The sequence below is a fragment of the Cervus canadensis genome, chromosome 17, assembly GCF_019320065.1.
Source record: "Cervus canadensis isolate Bull #8, Minnesota chromosome 17, ASM1932006v1, whole genome shotgun sequence".
In the NCBI taxonomy this organism is placed as follows: Eukaryota; Metazoa; Chordata; class Mammalia; order Artiodactyla; family Cervidae; genus Cervus; species Cervus canadensis.
Window position 1 is genome coordinate 43,929,002 of NC_057402.1, and position 19,062 is coordinate 43,948,063.

A 19,062-nucleotide genomic window follows, 5' to 3' on the forward strand; every position below is an offset into this window, starting at 1 on the left:
TCCCAGTAACAATTTCCAAGAAAACAAAATGAAAAAAGGGAGGTGTTATTGATATTTCTTTATTGCTCATGGAGAGCAATGATGTTTCAATTCTGTTGGGCTCTTGTGTACAACTGTGGTGAAGCCTCATGTAGAGAGAAATGCTTAGGTGATTCTGAGAGATCTTTACAACTGGCTCATTCTGAGATTTTAAACATTAAGCCTTGTAACTATATTTGAAGCAAACAACTCAGCAGCATTTTTTCTGAAGTTATTTAGTACAACATTTTCCCATGAATAGAGGTCTATATTCACTTAAATTTAGGAAATCATGCACGTCGTATCCACCCCCCTTGAGTATGTATGGTATGTGTTCATATATCATAGTTATGGGAAAAATTTTTCGGTAAATAAACCTATTGAACATTATTGAAAACAGAGTTTTCCAGACTTACTCAATCACTGCTGTCTTTCCAGCCTATCACTTATTAGTATCTCATGATGTAAGTGTTGCTTCATATTGTCTTAAAAATATATGTCCCGATGGAGTCTGTGTCTTAAATTCAGTGCAGGAATCAGTAAACATTTTCTATAAAGAGCCAAATAATAAATATCTTAGGTTTTGCCAGCCAAATAGTCTATATTGCAAATCCTCAGACCTGGCACGTAACACAAAAGCAGCCATAAACAAAGCTGAACAAGTGACCATGACTGTATTCCAATAAATCTTTAGTTATGGACACACATTGAATTTTATGTCATTTTTACATGACACAAAATATTATCCTTTTTTTTCCCCATCCATTTAAAAATATGAAAATCATTCTTAGCAGGTAGGCTGTGCAGAAATAGATGGACGGGATTTGACCTGTAGGCCAAAGGAGGATACCCTGTGATTTAGTGGATAAAGATTCAGGATAAGAAATACATGCTTTATTCAGTCAGATTGGGCAACAGCTATGATAGTTTCAAGAAAATTCAGAAGTTTTGTGTGTTGTTATATATGAAAATGTTCTATATTGTTTAGTTGCTCAGTCATGTCCAACTCTTTGAGACCCCATAAACTGTAGCCCGCCAGGCTCTTCTGTTCATGGAATTCTCTAGACAAGAATACTGGAGTGGGTTGCCATTTCCTTCTCCAGGGGCTTTTCCTGGACCAGGAATCAAACCTATGTCTCCCTCAATGGCAGGCAGATTCTTTACCACTGAGCCACCAGGGAAGCCCATATATTAAATAAAAAAGAATATTAAAGCTTCATCTACTCTGCAGAAGGAGAAGGAAATGGCAACCCACTCCAGAATTCTTGCCTGGAGAATCCCATGGACAGAGGAGCCTGGTGGTCTACAGTCTATGGGGTCGCAAGAGTTGGACACAACTTAGTGACTAAACCACCACCACCGCTCTGCAGAAAGTATTTGTTATCCTACAGTTTTGTTCCTAAATATCAAGACATTTTAATAAAACTCTGCCTGTTAAGACAGGGTAAGTGCCAAAAAGATTTCTTGAATAAATACTGGTGAACATCTCCATGTTATAAAAGAACTCAGAGTAGAAATTATCTCTACATGATTTATTATGACCAAATCTTACAGAAAACCTTTTAATGATGATATGCAAAGGTCAGAGCACAGAATTTGAATTAAATAAAATAGGTGCAAAAGTTCAGTGTATCTCTGGTAAAAGCTTCTTTCTGTTGCTGATGAGGTTGGAACGTTTGTCCACGACACATTTTCAGGCACCAACAAAAGGACAGCCTCCGAAACATATTGAATCCTCTCTGAATGAAATTACTTGTTTGCTTCATAGAATGCTTGTCACTCCCGCTTTGTGATCTCTTTGGACTGACGGCCCGTGTCCTCCCCTGCTCCGACCCTTGGGGCTCCCCGGTTGCCTGCAGGTTTGTTCCGGAGCCCTGGTCCACCTGCAGCGCCACCTGTGGGCCAGGTGTTCAGGTGCGAGAGGTGAAGTGCCGCGTGCTCCTGACCTTCACGCAAACTGAGACTGAGCTGCCAGAGGAAGAGTGTGAGGGCCCCCGGCTGCCCACGGAGCGGCCCTGCCTCCTGCAGCCCTGTGATGAGAGCCCCGCCACCCGACAGCTGGCCGCCTCCCTGCAGGAGCAGGACAGTGAGACGACCTACGACTGGGAATACGCTGGCTTCACCCCCTGCACCGCCACCTGTTTGGGAGGTATTTGATCTTTTACTTAAGGGACAGCTGTGTCTGACGTTGCTGATGGTTTGAGAAATAGCAATACTAAACCGGTAAAGCCTCATCTACAAACTAGCAGAAGTCCAAAGGAGGAGAAGTCATTTGAATAATTGAAAACTGTGCCTGTTCTTTCTTTCAGTTTTCATCATCATTATTTCAGAAAGATAAAGGACAGTGGGACTAGATCCTGTGTTCCTGTGTTCCTAAGCATTTGCCTAACTGAGATGGTTACAGAGGTCACCAATTGATAGAGAATAAATAGGAAAATGCAAGAAATGATTAGTTGAGGTAGTGTTGTGCATAAGTCAGAATTACAGAATGAGGCAGCCTGGGACTGCCTTATCTGATGCTCAGAAGTTATCCTCAGAAAATATTTTAGGTTCATACCTGCACATTGAACCAGAAACCAGTATGGAGCAAACTGATCACCATGATTTATGTGTGTGTACATGTGTGTACACATAGCCAGGGACCCTGATAGGACTAGGAAGTGGTCATATTGTCAGGTGGCCCCTTTGGGGTGGAAATTAGCCCCAAGGTGCTTCAAGCACTCCAGGATCCAAAATGGAGTGAATGAGCAGAGAGAAGTTCAGCTAGTCATTCTGTCTCTGCTGGAAGTAAAAGGACAGAAATAATCAGTGGGAAACCAAGATCCTCTACTGACACGAAGGGGACTCCTCTCTCAGCAACCCAGGCCCCTGACATCCTCTCACTGACTCCTGACTATGCCTTCCAGCCAGCTGTCGTGGCTGAAGTTGGGGGCTAGAAATCTTCTAACCAGACTTCCCTGGTGGTCCAGTTGTTAAGACCATGCACTTCCACTGAAAGGGGCATGGGTTTGATCCCAGGTCAGGGAACTATGATCCTACATGCCGTGTGGCATGGTCAAAGAAAAAAGAAAGAAAGAAAGAAATGCTTTGACTTCAGTGCCAGCCAGTGGTGGGAAAGCTAAGGAAGCTGCTGCCTGAGGAGGCAGTTGGCTCAACAGCCTGCTCCACTCCTCCTGGCAGCCCTGCGCCCTTTACTGGGCACTCCCCATCAGGTCTTAGGAGCTCGTGTACCAGTCATTGTGCCCTGGCCTCTTCCCCAGGCAGGTGGAGTGCATTGTCCGTGCTTGCCATCCAGTCGCTGTGACTTGAGGTATCTGTCTTTCTCTTTCCTGTGTAGTTCAACCTGTAAATCCACCCATCCTGGACACCAGCCCATCAGTAAACCCAGGTGAAATGGCGTATGCTTTACCCCAGGCCTCAATTAAGCTACTGTCTTTCATATGGTGGTGAAAGTGAAGTCACTCAGTCGTGTCTCTTTGCAACCCTATGGACTGTAGCCTACCAGACTCCTCCATCCATGGGATTTTCCAGGCAAGAATACTGGGGTGGGTTGCCATTTCCTTCTCCAGGAGATCTTCCCGACCCAGGGATTGAACCCAGGTCTCCCGCATAGTAGGCAGATGCTTTACCATCTGAGCCACCAGGGATCATATGGTGGTATCCCTGTGTAATTAGGAAGAACTCTTCTCTGCCTCCAGATTCTCTCTCTCTCTTGCTTGCTTCTCCCTGCTTCCTAGAAGCCCACCTCAATTAGCCAGGAGTTTAGCCTGCTTCACCCAACACTAAATGTCTGCTGTGTCTCTTCCCTCCCAGGAATAGAAGTCTCACTTTCCTCCTCACTTTCATGTCTGCTTTGGCCCAAACCTCTGGGTTCAGGGTCCTGGACGTGTTTTCTGTTATATCTTGGAAGCCTTAAGACTGATATGCCCTTCGTAATCTGGGAACTGGTACTCTCCTGATGAGTTGGGGGAAGCCCTGCAGAGATAGTCATGCATGCTTGCATGCCTGCTCAGTCAATTGTGTCTGACTCTTTGTGACCACATGGACTGTAGCCTGCCAGGTTCCTCTGTCTATGGGATTCCCCAGAAAAGAATACTGGAGTAGGTTACCATGCCCTTCTCCAGGGGATCTTTCAGACCCAGGGATCGAACCTGAGTCTCTTACATCTCCTGCATTGGCAGGCAGGGAAATGGCAATCCACTTCAGTATTCTTGCCTAAGGAATTCCATGGACAGAGGAGCCAGGTGGGCTGCTGTTCATGGGGTCTCAAAGAGTCAGACACGACTGAGTTACTGCACTTTCTTTACCACTAGCACCACCTGGAAAGCCCCCGGCTGTTGCTTGCATAGCTCCAAATCTATTGTATTAATCTCAGGCTTTTGAATACTGCCATTGGTAGAATTAGTCTTGCATCTAGTACTCTGTCATCCTTGACTTCAGTTTTTTCCTGACCAAGAAGGCCCTCCAGATGGGAAAGCATGGCATATTGGGTCCTTGGAACTTAACAGACCACATAGAGTTAGTTGCCCGAGGAAAGTTGACAAGATGAATTCTGATTCAGTTGAGAGAGTCTATTAGACCTCATTTTTGGAGCCTGATGCCAAAATGTTCGGATCTGCTATGTTCCCAGTGCCCACCGAGACAGCCCTGGGTTCCACCTCCAGGAGGCCTGGACCCCTGGCATGATTTTCTGTTTTTTTGGTAACAACTTTATTAAGATATAATTCACATACCATACAATTTATATATCTGAAGTATACAACGTGGTGTTTTTTGTTATATTCACAAAGTTGTGTACCCATCGTCACAATCTTCTTTTAACTCTGATGTATTTGGCTGCATTGGGTCTTAGTTGTGCCATGTGTGATCTTTCATGCAGCACACAGACTCTTCTGATTGCAGCACACAGGCTTAGTTGCCCAATCAGGGGTCAAACTCGTGTCCCTTGCATTGCAAGGTGGATTCTTAACCACTGGACCACCAGGGAAGACCCCATCAAAACAATTATAGAACACTTTGACCCCAAAAGAACCCTGCACCCTTAAGAAATCACCCCCCCCCATTTCCTCTCAAACCCCCATTTTCCTGCTACCAGCAGCCTCTCACAACTACTACTTTTTATCTCTTCTGGATGTCTGGATAAATGGAATCACACAGTAAGCAATCTTTGTGACCACCTTCTTTCATTTAGTGTGCTCTCAAGATTCATCCATGTAGTAACATAAGTCTATTCTATTGTATGGATATGTCCATATTTATCCATTCATCAGCTAGATTTTGGTTTATTCACATGTTTTCTTGGATACTATGCCTAAAACTGCTCTGAACATTCATGTACACATTACTGTGTAGACGTACATCTTCATTTCTCTTGGATATATAGTTAAGAGTAGTAAAATGATCTCTGTATCTGTTTAAGGCATACAAGTTTTGTGAAACTTGACCAGTTCAATTTATCCTTATTGGCACTGTGGGCCTTTTGGCCAACTGTGAGGAGAGAAAGGTCTTGCACACGTTAGAAGTGCATTTCAATATTCACATGGTGGATGGGATGGTGTCTATTTGTTTCTGACATCCTCTTGTATAACTGGAACACATTTTGCAAATTTTAACAGGGCTCAGCTTGCTAATCTTTCAACTCTCAGTTAAACAGAATTTAGCCTTGTGAGGCTATCCGGTGTTGTGTAATTCAGGATAATATCATTAGATGAACCTTGAATGCCCATGAACCCAAATGGTATGGCTAGGGAAGCTGAGAGTCAGAGTGTATCACACAGTCCAAAATAGAGAGTGGACAACTTTATTGAGGGGTTGAACTCTAAGTGCTTATAGTAAGATTCTTCACCTTGAAAAAAGCAATGGTTTAATTTCTTGGGTTCAGGCTTATATTTTCTTAATGTTTTTAATTTCTTGAGTTCAAGCTTAAAATTTCATTTTAAATATATAACTCAATTCTATTGAATACTTGGAATGCTTGGAGGGTTATAAAATCCTCTAAATGCATGAAACTGAACACCTGCTCTGTGCTGGACTCTATGCTCTCCACTCAGTTCCAGGCTCAGTACCATGATGTAGGATGAAGGCACGGTCCTCGTCCCAAGGGAGCACCGCTCTCGGTTATGTTGGCTTTACTGTCCCTACTGCATTGCTTACAGGCAGTGACACTTGCCTCTCTGTAATCCATCTTCATGTGGTTTTAGAGGCTCAGCCTCTGCAAGCCCACTTATGTGTGGTTTTGCATGTGGATTTTAACCCTCATCCTGGATAACAGGGAGGGTAAGTCTGCAATGACTGGAAACCACAGGAAAATAAAGTTTCCACAGGCATGCAGTTATTTCTTCAGCATTCCTGTTTCTGGTAGAAAAATAAGATAGGCAAGTGATATATTTTCAAAAAGATAAACCTCTGATTCCCATCCTGATATTGTATATTTGTATAGTCTTAACTTGCCTTCACATCATACAGGAAATAAAAGTAAATCAATTTGTTGTAACCATTGATGTTTAAGAATCTTTTACAAGTCTGCTTTTATACTGGAGTGGCAACAATTCTTTCTCAATTCCCAAAAGTATAAAGAATGCAAACATACTCAATTTCCAGTCTCCAGAGTGTATGTAAGTATATGATAGACAGCACTGTGTTATATGTGTATGTACATCCTGAAAGTTATTTAAAGTTATGCCTTTAAATACCCACTGATAAGGTTTTGTAATTTACTACACTATCAACATGGGCTTCCCAGGTGGCGCTAGTGGTAAAGAATCCACCCGCAATGCAGGAGACATAAGAGATGCAGGTTCGATCCCTTGGTGGGGAAGATCCTCTGGAGGAGGAAATGGCAACCCACTCTAGTAATCTTGCCTGGAGATTCCCATGGACAGAGGAGCCTGGAAGGCTACAGTCCATGGGGTCGCAAAGAGTCAGATACGACTTAATGACTGAACACACACACATGCACACCATAAACATTCCTCACTAACATTTTCTCTTGTGTCTTATATTATTTGTTGCATTTATGACCTCCAATTTCTCCCTTTGTGTTTTCTAAAATCACAGCCTAGTCCACAGATGTGGACTTTGACTGGCCTCATTTTGAACCATAGTACTGCCCCTCCCTTTGGGCTAGTTGTTTAAATTTGCAGAGGTTTATTTTTGTAAAATGAGAAGAGCCACACCTACATTATTAGGATTAATGAAAGGATTAAATGTGATTCTTAAGCAAGGTTATGTTGGAGAAGTGTTTGATCACTGTGCCTGACACATGTGTGTTATAAATGTTGGTGGGATAATATAAGAGTTTATAATATAGTTTATAATATAGGAAGTTACTCATCTTAGAATATTGTTTTTTCCTTTTAAAAGAAAACGGATTAAATTGCTGAACCCCTTAATGCATCTAACTGTGCCAAGTGCATTCTTTGAATTCCTCAAGTAAATCATCATCTGCAATTAATGATGATTTTCTCTTTCCAATAGTTGTTTATCCTGTTTAGGTTTTATTTCTTATTGCACTGTCCAGAATTGCAAGAACAACAGAAAATATAATAGATGATGCCAACTTTGAATTGGTCTTGACAGTAGCAGGAATCTCTCTTATTGTTTCATTTGGAAACAACATCCTACAAATATTTATTGTGTTTTTTTGTGCAAGGTGCTGACCTAGGTGATAGAGACAAATAGTTCCCACCTCTGCAACTCAGATCTAGAGGGGGAAATGTGTTCATCACATAATCACACACCCATATGTGTAAACTTACAGCTGGTTATTGCAGCTACAAAAAAAGCATATGGTTGGGACTTGCCTGGCGGTCCAGTGGTTAAGAATCTGCACTTTCATCACAGGGGGCACAGGTTCGATCACTGGTCAAGGAACTAAGATCCCACATTTCATGTGATGTGACCAAAAAATAACTAGAAACAAATTTTACAAAGAAGTATATGATGCTATGAAAGCACATAATAGGAGGAATTTGACCTAATTTGGGAGGTCAGGAAAAGATTCCCTAAGAACAATTACATTTGAACTTTAAGTCTGAAAGATGAGAAATTAAGCAAAAGAGAAGTTTGAGACAGTGGTACAAAGAGAATTTCCATCAGGAAAAGGATCATGTGGAAGGGTGCTATGTGGCAAGAGGGCACATGGGAAATTCCAAGAGCTGAAGAAGTTGGGCACTTATAGTGTATTGAGAAAGATGGGGTTTAATATGAGATGATGCTGGAAAGGAAAGCAGGGGCCAGACAGTGAAGGTCTTACGGGCCATGTTCCTGTGGGTCTTTATCCTAAGAACAATGAGAAGCCATCCAAGTCATTAAAATGGAAATTAATGATGAAATGTTTATTTCAAAAAGGTTGGTCCAGTTGTATTGTAAAAAAGGGATTAAAAGGGAAACAAGAGGTGTCAGGGGCCCACAGAGAGGAAGATGGCCAGAAGGCATGGTTTGTTACGGGAAGGCTGTGTGTGCGCTGTCACCTCATGACAGGGAGTCCAGGTGCATTTAAAAGGCAATGAGAGCGGGCTTCCCTGGTGGTTCGGTGGCTAAGAGCCACACTTCCAGTGCGGGGAGCCCTGGTCAGGGAGCTAGTTCCTGCATGCTGCAGCTAAGGATCTTGCAAAGACCCAGGACAGCCAAATTAATAATTTTCTTTTAAAAAAAGGCAATGAGAAAGTTCCAGAATGAAAGCGAAAGGCAAAGTGTCAACAAACTTCGTATGATGGAAGGGAGTGAAATCTAAAGCCTGCTTGTGGAGTTCAACCTTAACTAGTTAGAGTTGCATCTCCTAATGGAAACTGGCAAGGGAAAGGCCTGTGTGGATGGGTTTATCTGCTGGATGGGCTGGTGGGTTTATCTGTTGGATCATAGGAAGTTCCTATCTGTTTGTTTCTGGTTGAGCGTGTCTGAATATTTGTGTGTGAATGATTTGATTGGTGAATGCCCATGGTTTGAAGTCACAATGTAATTTTTTTATTATACTCTTGACTTGACTAAAGTGTGCTACTATTGGGTTGGCCAAAAGGTTCGTTCAGATTTTTCTGTAAGATGTTATGGAAAAAAACTCAAATGAATTTTTTGGCTAACCCCATATTTAATTTAGGATTTTGCATTTAGATATGAATGATATTGATGCAAGTTGGTAGCCTCCACTGAGCATGGTGGAGTACAAGAATGCCTTCCTGCAAATGGGAAAGGGGTCTGAAAGCTGAATTGGCCCACCATGGGCTCATTTGGGCATACTCCCCATGGAGATGTGTTTCCGACATGGTACATTAGCAGTCACCATTTTGTTCTCTTCAAATCCCTTCAAATCTTAACAAGCCTTGAGCTGGAGTTCTTTCAGCTACTCTTGATATAATTGATCACTTCCTCTCAGGCTCCACTAATGTTTATGATGCCCTTCATGAGGCCAAGTGGCTTTTAACAATCCTTAATTTTTACCAGCTGTCTTCTCAACTGGCTCCTAAAAAGAACTCATCTATTTGGAGTGCCATAAAACTTGCATTTTAACACCAAAATGGCATTCCTCTGGGTCCATATGATATTATGCTTCTCCTTTTTTTCATTGCCTGAGAGTTTATAGTAGTATTTATTCTATCATACTGGTTAATCAGCAGAGAGGAAAACATATGCTAACTATCCTTTTCAATATGGCCCTAGGCTTGCATCTGTCATGTAAAATTGTGTAAGGCAACACTATATTAAGTAGATCTGTTTTTTCTCTTTTATAGATTTTTGTCATCAGGTTTATACTAGTTTTTTTTTTTTAAATGAATTGGAGTTTTCCATACCTTTCAATAATCTTAAATAGTTCCTATCATAGATGACATCTCTTTTAAAAGTCTGAAAGAATTTGTTTCTACAACTATATAAATTCAGTTCTTATTTTTCCCTCTTGGGGGCAGGATTGGGAGGGGAATTGTTGCTGGATCTGTGAGATCATTTTCAAGTCCCCTCTCCACATACTGTCATATACAAACCCTTAATTTTGAAGTGATTTAGTTCATACCTGAATGGTCTAGTGGTTTTCCCTACTTTCTTCTTTTAAATCTGAATTTGGCAATAAGGAGTTCATGATCTGAGCCACAGTCAGCTCCCGGTCTTGTTTTTGCTGACTGTATAGAGCTTTTCCATCTTTGGCTGCAAAGAATATAATCAGTCTGGTTTAGGTTTTGGCCATCTGGTGATATCTGTGTGTAGAGTCTTCTCTTGTGTTGTTGGAAGAGGGTGTTTGCTATGACCAGTGTGTTCTCTTTGCAAAACTTTGCCCTGCTTCATTTTTGTACTCCAAGGCCAAAGTTGCCTGTTACTCCAGGTGTTTCTTGACTTCCTACTTTTGCATTCCAGGGCCCTGTAATGAAAAGGACATCTTTTTTGGGAGTTAGTTCTAAAAGGTCTTGTAGGTCTTCATAGAACCGATCAACTTCAGCTTCCTCAGCATTACTGGTCGGGGCATAGACTTGGATTACCATGATATTAAATGGTTTGCCTTGGAAAAGAACAGAGATCATTCTGTCATTTTTGAGATTCCATCCAAGTACTGTATTTCAGACTCTTTTGTTGACTATGATGGCTACTCCATTCCTTCTAAGGGATTCTTACCCCACAGTAGTAGATAGAATGGTCATCTGAGTTAAATTCACCCCTTCCAGTCCATTTTAGTTTGCTGATTCCTAAAATGTCGACGTATACTCTTGCTGTCTCCTGTTTGCCTTGATTCATGGACCTAACATTCCAGGTTCCTATGCAGTATTGCTCTTTACAGCATCGGACCTTGCTTCCATCACCAGTCACACCCACAACTGGGTGTTGTTTTTGCTTTGGCTCCGTCTCTTCATTCTTTCTGGAGTTATTTCTCCACTGATCTCCAGTAGCATATTGGGCACCTACTGGTCTGGGGAGTTCATCTTTCAGTGTCCTATCTTTTTGCCTTTTCATACTGTTCATGGGGTTCTCAAGGTAAAAATACTGAAGTGGTTTGCCATTCCCTTCTCCAATGGATGACCTTTTGTCAGAACTCTCCACCAAGACCCGTCCGTCTTGGGTGGCCCTACACGGCACGGCTTAGTTTCATTGAGTTAGACAAGGCTATGTTCCATGTGATTAGATTGGTTAGTTTTCTCTGATTGTGGTTTCAATCTGTCTGCTCTCTGATTCCCTCTCTCAGCGCCTACCATCTTACTGGGGTTTCTCTTATCTTGGACGTGGGGTATCTCTTCACGGCTGCTCCAGCAAAGTGCAGCCGCTGCTCCTTACCTTGCACATGGGGTATCTCCTCAGGGTCACCGCTACTGACCTTGGATATAGAGTATCTCCTCTCAGTTGCTTGCCGCTCCAGCACCGTGCAGCCACATACAGTGGAAGTAAGAAATAGATTTAAGGGACTAGATCTGATAGAGTGCCTGATGAACTATGGGCAGAGGTTTGTGACATTGTACAGGAGACAGGGATCTAGACCATCCCCAAGAAAAAGAAATGCAAAACAGCTAAATGGCTGTCTGAGGAGGCCTTACAAATAGTTGTGAAAAGAAGAGAAATGAAAAGCAAAGGAGAAAAGGAAAGAGATACCCATTTGAATGCAGAATTCCAAAGAATAGCAAGAAGAGATAAGAAAGGCTTCCTCAGTGATCAGCGCAAAGAAATGGAGGGAAACAATAGAATGGGAAAGACTAGAGATCTCTTCAAGAAAATGAGAGATACCAAGGGAACATTTCATGCAAAGATGGGCTCAATAAGGGACAGAAATTGTATGGACCTAACAGAAGCAGAAGATATTAAGAAGAGGTGGCAAGAATACACAGAAGAACTGTACAAAAAAGATCTTCACGATCCAGATAATCACGATTGTGTGATCACTCACCTAGAGCCAGACATCCTGGAATGTGAAGTCAAGTGGGCCTTAGGAAGCATCACTATGAACAAAGCTAGTGGGGGTGATGGAATTCCAGTTGAGCTGTTTCAGATCCTAAAAGATGATGCTGTGAAAGTGCTACACTCAATATGCCAGCAAATATGGAAAACTCAGCAGTGGCCACAGGACTGGAAAAGCTCAGTGTTCATTCCAGTCCCAAAGAAAGGCAATGCCAAAGAATGCTCAAACTACTGCACAATTGCACTCATCTCACACGCTAGTAAAGTAGTGCTCAAAATTCTCCAAGCCAGGCTTCAGGAATACGTGAACCATGAACTTCCAGATGTTCAAGCTGGTTTTAGAAAAGGCAGGGGAAGCAGAGATCAAATTGCCAACATCCGCTGGATCATTGAAAAAGCAAGGGAGTTCCAGAAAACCATCTATTTCTGCTTTATTGACTATGCCAAAGCCTTTGACTGTGTGGATCACAATAAACATGGAAAATTCTGCAAGAGATGGGATTACCAGACAACCTGACCTGCCTCTTGAGAAACCTGTATGCAGGTCAGGAAGCAGCAGTTAGAACTAGACATGGAACAACAGACTGGTTCCAAATAGGAACAGGAGTATGTCAAGGCTGTATATTGTCACCCTGCTTATTTAACTTATATGCAGAGTACATCATGAGAAATGCTGGGCTGGATGAAGCACAAGCTGGAATCAAGATTGCCAGGAGAAATGTCAATAACCTCAGATATGCAGATGACACCACCTTAGGCAGAAAATGAAGAAGACCTAAAGAGCCTCTTGATGAAAGTGAAAGAGGAGAGTGAAAAAGTTGGCTTAAAGCTCAATGTTCAGAAAACTAAGATCATGGCATCTGGTCCCATCACTTCATGGGAAATAGATGGGGAAACAGTGGAAATAGTGGTTGACTTTATTTTGGGGGACTCCAAAATCACTGCAGATGGTGATTGCAGCAATGAAATTAAAAGACGCTTACTCCTTGGAAGGAAAGTTATGACCAACCTAGACAGCGTATTAAAAAGCAGAGACATTACTTTGCCAACAAAGATTCGTCTCGTCAAGTCTATGGGTTTTCCAGTGGTCATGTGTGGATGTGAGTGTTGGACTATAAAGAAAGCTGAGTGCCGAAGAATTGATGGTTTTGAAGTGTGGTGTTGGAGAAGACTCTTGAGAGTCCCTTGGACTGCAAGGAGATCCATCCAGTCCATCCTAAGGAAATCAGTCCTGAATTTTCATTGGAAGAACTGATGTTGAAGCCGAAACTCTAATACTTTGGCCACCTGATGGGAAGATCTGATTCATTTGAAAAGACCCTGATTCTTGGAAAGGTTGAAGGCAGAGGAGAAGGGGACAACAGAGGATGAGATGGTTGGATGGCATCACCAACTCAATCAAGATGAGTTTGAGCAGACTCTGGGAGCTGGTGATAGACAGGGAGGCCTGGAATGCTGTGGTCCATGGGGTCGCAAAGAGTTGGACATGACTGAGTGACTGAACTGAACTGAACTGAATTTTAAAGTGAGTTTCATAATTTAGATTTTCTTGGGAAAAAGTCATCCATTTCTTGATAATATTAATAGCATCATCAAGTGTTGCTCATCTAATCTCCTGTTGCTTTAAGCCCTCCTCTGCTCCTTTTTCTTGTCAAACACTGTGTAGCTTAGTTACTGTTTTTAACCTAGGAGTTTTGTGTGTGTGTGTGCTCAGTCACTCAGTCGTGTCTGATTCTTTGAGGCCCCATGGACTGTAGCCCACCAGTCTTCTCTGTACATGGGGTTCTCCAGGCAAGAATACTGGAGCAGATTGCCATTTCCTTCTCCAGGTACTCTTTCCCATCCAGGGGTTGAACCCACCTCTCTTGCACCTCCTGCATTGGCAGGTGGATTCTTTACCACTAGTGCCACTTATCAGAAATGATTATTTTTAAATTCTGATGTTCAGATTGGGGGGTTTAATTGTTTATTTTTCATTTATAGTTGGACTGTATTATAGTCAAGGAATATTGCCTACATTATTTCTAGGTTATGGAATTTAATACAGTTTTCTTTATAGACTAATATAGGAATAATTTTTGTTAATGTTCCTCTGCTTAAAAAAGCATATTGCATCTATTTCTGAGTGCCAAAGGCCATTTGTTTATTATATCAACATAATTTTCTTATTCAAATCATTTTCCAACTTTTAAAAAGTAATTTACCATATTAAATACCGGGTAACACCTTAAAGGTTCTGACTGTAGAATTTTTTGTTGTTGCTCCGAGTATTTCTTACTCTGTGTGAGTGTGTGTGTGAGATATGTTACTTGGCATGTTGAATTAGTCAAGATTTATTTGCAAGAAACCCAACTTGAACTAACCTTAAACCAACAAAAGAGAATGTATTAGCTCATTTATTGGCTCTGCTTCCCCTCTTAGCGTCTGTGTTTTTACCCTTTAATTATGAATTCATTTCTTGATGTAGGCTTTAGATATTTTTTGCCAAAAAATAAAATAACCCTCATATTATGACATTGCAGAAGTCAACTGTGAAGTGAAGAAAGTTGCTTCATGCTACCAAAGGATTTATTAGAGAAAGTACATTGAAATTTCAACACTTGATTTATCTTATATCTTCTAAATGCGTATTTGTGATTACTGTCCAAATTTTGTTAAAAATGAGATGAAGTAAACTTATCTTTATAACTTTTTTCTTTTGAGGATAAAGGTTTGCTCAAATCTCTTGAAGTGGAAAGTGGTGAAGTCATGTCATAGGTTCAGTGTGAGAGATGGGAGATATTCTCATGGCCACCTTTGGAAAATACATTCCACCTCAATAAGTATCCTAAATCTCTCATTAAACTTTTATATTCTTTTGAGTAAACTTGCTTTAATTTGTCACAACTATTGTGAAATTCCATAAAAATGGTTAATTTGAGTAAACTTGCTTTAATTTGTCACAACTATTGTGAAATTCCATAAAAATGTTTAAAATGAGGTAACTTTGGTGCTTTCAGATCCACCCACTCATGTTCCAAAATAATCTTCAAGTGTATTTTGTAAATAATTCTGGTTATAAATTAGAATATATGTGAAAGACAACTGCATTTTTCTCAGATTAAAAAGAAAGAAAACTTGCTAGAAAATGAACATCTGTGTCCCTGTAAAATTAATAAGAAAGGTCAACATTTATAGGGAGGAACCTGAGTTATAATGTTGTAGCAGTGTCTCTTCATGTTTCAAGTTAGTGTTTATTAAAAAAAAATTCATTGGAAGATGCATGGAGATTTAAGACTGCAACCTACTATGCCCAGGAGCATAAGATTATAACTGAAGAAAGCAAAGAAATTTAGGGAAAAGAACTCAACATCTCGAATATATATTTTATATATATTTTGGTCCATACTGTATTCTGCGAAATATTGTAAAATGGTTGAATTGAAACATGGCATTTGGGAAAAGAACCGCAATGGGGAACACACATTCTTGCATGAAACTGAATACATTTGCATATTTCAAATAGCATAGTTGGTTGCTATTACAATTTTTATTTGATTTTTTTCCGTCAAAATTTGATTTATATTTTGCTCAGTTCTGATTTCCCAGTAATCTTTTTTTTTTCTAATTTGTCTCAACAAACAAAATAATGGTTGAGACTAGGCCTTGGAGTCAGACAGACCTGTCTAGCCTCAAAGGAAAAATGTGCCTGTGAAAGTTTGTATTTGAACAGGGAAGCTGGTTGGCTGTATTGCATTTTGGAACCCCTTGGGTACAAAAGGGGCTTCCCAGGTGGCATTAGTGGTAAAGAATCTGCCTGCTAACGCAGGAGATGTAGGAGATAAGGGTTTGATCCCTGGGTCAGTAAGATCCCTTGGAGGAGGAAATGGCAACCCACTTCAGTATTCTTGCCTGAGAAATCTGGTGGACAGAGGCCTGGCAGGTTACAGTCCATGGATCACAGAGTCAGACACGACTGAGCACAAACTGAAATTCTGTCCCCATTTAACACTTACTCACCCCCATCTTGCCCCTGGCATCTACCAAAGTACTTTCTGGCTCTATGAATTTAACCATGCTATAACGTAACCTTAAAAATGCATCCCAATATACATTTGTTGTTCAGTCGCTCTGTCATGTCCAACTCTGCAAGCCCATGGACTGCAGCACACCAGGCTTCCCTGTTCTTCACCATCTCCCGGAGCTTGCTCAAACTCATGCCCATTGAGTCAGTGATGCCACCCAACCATCTTGTCCTCTGTCGTCTCCTCCTCCTGCCTTCAATCTTTCCCAGCATCAGGGTCTTTTCTAATGAGTCTTCACATCAGGTGGCCAAAGTATTGGAGCTTCAGCTTCAACATCAGTCCTTCCAGTGAATGTTCAGTGTTGATTTCCTCTAGGACTGACTGATTTGATCTCCTTGCAGTCCAATATACATTCAGTTCCGTTCAGTTCAGTTCAGTCGCTCAGTCGTGTTGCGGCCCCATGAATCGCAGCACACCAAGCCTCCCTGTCCATCACCAACTCCCAGAGTTTACTCAGACTCATGTCCAATATACATTAGGCGCGGACAAACACTGTTTGATTCCACTCATGTGAGAAAGTGTTATTTAGGAGCTGATATGAAAATTCCTCTTAGGGAAATTATTGTATATGTTTGGAAGAAGCATGTGGATGATTCATTTGCAGGAACTCCTGGCCTTGAGTGTGTTTGAAACGCAGATCAGTGTGACGGTGGATGGGGTCTCAGGGGTGGTTCTTGATACCTCAAAGTGACCATTTGGGAGTTTACAAAGTAACTGAGGAAATAACAGAGCCTGGGAGACTTTGGGAAAGCCACAGTCAGTTGCTCCATGTGGACCCGGAAATGCATCCTGCAGGCAAGCAATACAGTCCAAAGGGCAGTGGCTTAAGAATGAGGAGTTCAAAGACCCTGTTTTCTTTTTTCCCCACAATGAGTCATTCTAAGTCATTTGCGTATTTTTTTTTTTCCTATTTCCAACCTCCAGGCCATCAAGAAGCCATTGCAGTGTGCTTACACCTTCAGACCCAGCAGACAGTCAATGACACCTTGTGTGATATGGTCCACCGCCCTCCGGCGATGAGCCAGGCTTGTAACACAGAGCCCTGTCCGCCCAGGTACGTGCAGTCTTCTGCTCCCCGCAGAGAATCACGCATGTGTATTGAGGCTGAGGGGGAGTCACCCAAGGGGATCAGAGTTCTCCCTTCTCCGTTCAAGGTATGTGCCAGCCAGATTCTCACTAAAATACACGAATACTGCTAGATTAAGCAGGAATCCCCTTTACCCTGCCTTCTGTTTGCATCAAACATGAGTGAATGTGAACTGGCTGCTGCTGGCAACACCATGAGCTCAGCAGTTTTGTTGTCTCATGTCTGTCCCTTCAGGGGTACCTTCTTTGCCTGAATCCACATCAGGGAACACAGGCTCTGAGGTCAAGTTAGCACAGGTACACAGGAGGTGCTCCATCCATATTTGTGGACTAACTGAGTGATCTCCTACTTGTTATCCAGAAATCACACCAGTGTGTTCTCACCCTTCCCACTGACCTACCAGAGATCTCAGATTGTGGGGTGTACTGTTAAGAGTTCCCAAAGAGTGGGCGATGTTGGCTTATTTTTGGTCTCCTTGGCCTGAAAGGTTGACCTTAAAAATTAATCTGCTTCCTCTCTTAAGTCCTTATAAGATGCTGGGGATTTTTGTCAGAAGGAAAGGTAGATTTTCCTCATGTTTCTCTGTCCCTGGCTATTGTTAGCTACAGAGGATTATAACTCAGCATCACTAGTTTCTCACAAGACATTCCAAAATCCAGCCCCCAGTTTTTTCTCTTCTCTATCCTTTACCTGTATAATCTTGACCCCTCTTCTGTGATACATTTAAAGCCAAAAGTTGAAAGCTCATTCCCAGTCACCTCCTCTCTTCCTCATTGCTGGATTTTCTTTCTGCCTCTTAGTAATTTTATCACACATTTAATTAGGTACCTGCATTCACTAAAGGTAAGTTTAATTATGTCTGGGATCCTAAGCAATTGAGGACATTTATTATGTTTGTTACATCCAGGAGTAAAGATGGATTTTTATGGTTATTCAGGAAATAATTTGTGCTTCTGGAAGTCTCTTGGTCTTCCTGAGTTTGATTCCATGAGATGTGTTGGCTGTGAGGAAGAAAGTCCTGCCTTGGTGGTCTCAGGGTGCTGGTGGTGAGGATCCAGCGAGTGAGGGCATCCTGGAGATCCATGCTTCTTTGTCCTGCAGATGGGTCCTTTCTTTGTGGGTCTTGGTCTCTAACCTGCTCAGTCTTGGAGGAAACTGGCTTCATCCTTGGGGAGACCACATCTACAGGGAACCAGGCATAGCATTTTATATCCATTGCTATATTTCTGACTTAGATTGTCAGCCAAGGAAATATGGGAAACTCCTTCTTTAAAATATATATACACATATATACATATATATATATATATATTTGGTCACGTAGGGTCTTAGTTGCGGCACATGGGATCTTTCACTGTGGCACGTGGACTCATATATATATATCTTTATTTGGTTGTGCAGGGTCTTAGTTGCGGCACACGGGATCTTTCGCTGTGGCACATGGTATATATCTCTTTATTTGGTCGTGCAGGGTCTTAGTTGAGGCACACGGGATCTTTCACTGTGGCATGTGGACTCATATATATATATATATCTTTATTTGGTCGCGCAGGGTCTTAGTTGCAGCACACGAGATCTTTCACTGTGGCACGTGGACTCTCTAGTTGTGGTGCAAGGGCCCAGTGGTTGCTGTGTGGGCTTAGTTGCTTGAGGCATGTGGTATCTTAATTCTCTGACCAGTGATCAAATCTGCATCCCCTGCATTGCAAGGAGGATTCTTAACCACTGGACCACTAGGGAAGTCCCCAGGGAACTTCTTGACTTACGTTAGATCGATCTTGCTGTACTCAACTGGGACGAGGCAGTAAAGACCTACACAGTTACTTTGGTGAGCAAGGCCCAGAAACAGCATAGGGAAATCTTCTTCCCTAGACCTCCCACTTCCGCCCCCAGGTTTACTGAATTCCAGAGTCATCCACACCAGAATACTAGTAGAACACGGCAGAAGACACAACACAGTAGGAGTATTAGAAGGTTTAATCTAACTGGGAGTCAGGATGCCCACTTTATCATCAAGTCTATCCGGAC

General features: G+C 41.9%; 1 protein-coding gene across 5 annotated transcripts in view; it reads left to right on the forward strand.

The window, feature by feature from the left end:
* Positions 1-19,062, forward strand: part of ADAMTSL3 (ADAMTS like 3) — a 392,562-nt gene that overhangs the window by 274,540 nt on the left and 98,960 nt on the right. For all 5 annotated transcript variants that reach the window (XR_006273566.1, XM_043489726.1, XM_043489723.1 and 2 more), the window contains exons 16-17: positions 1,878-2,167; positions 16,872-17,001. Coding sequence is in view for 4 of the 5 variants with exons in the window: in XM_043489726.1 (XP_043345661.1) it covers positions 1,878-2,167; positions 16,872-17,001 (420 nt within the window). In the remaining variant the exon portion in view is untranslated. The remainder of the gene's footprint in view (positions 1-1,877; positions 2,168-16,871; positions 17,002-19,062) is intronic.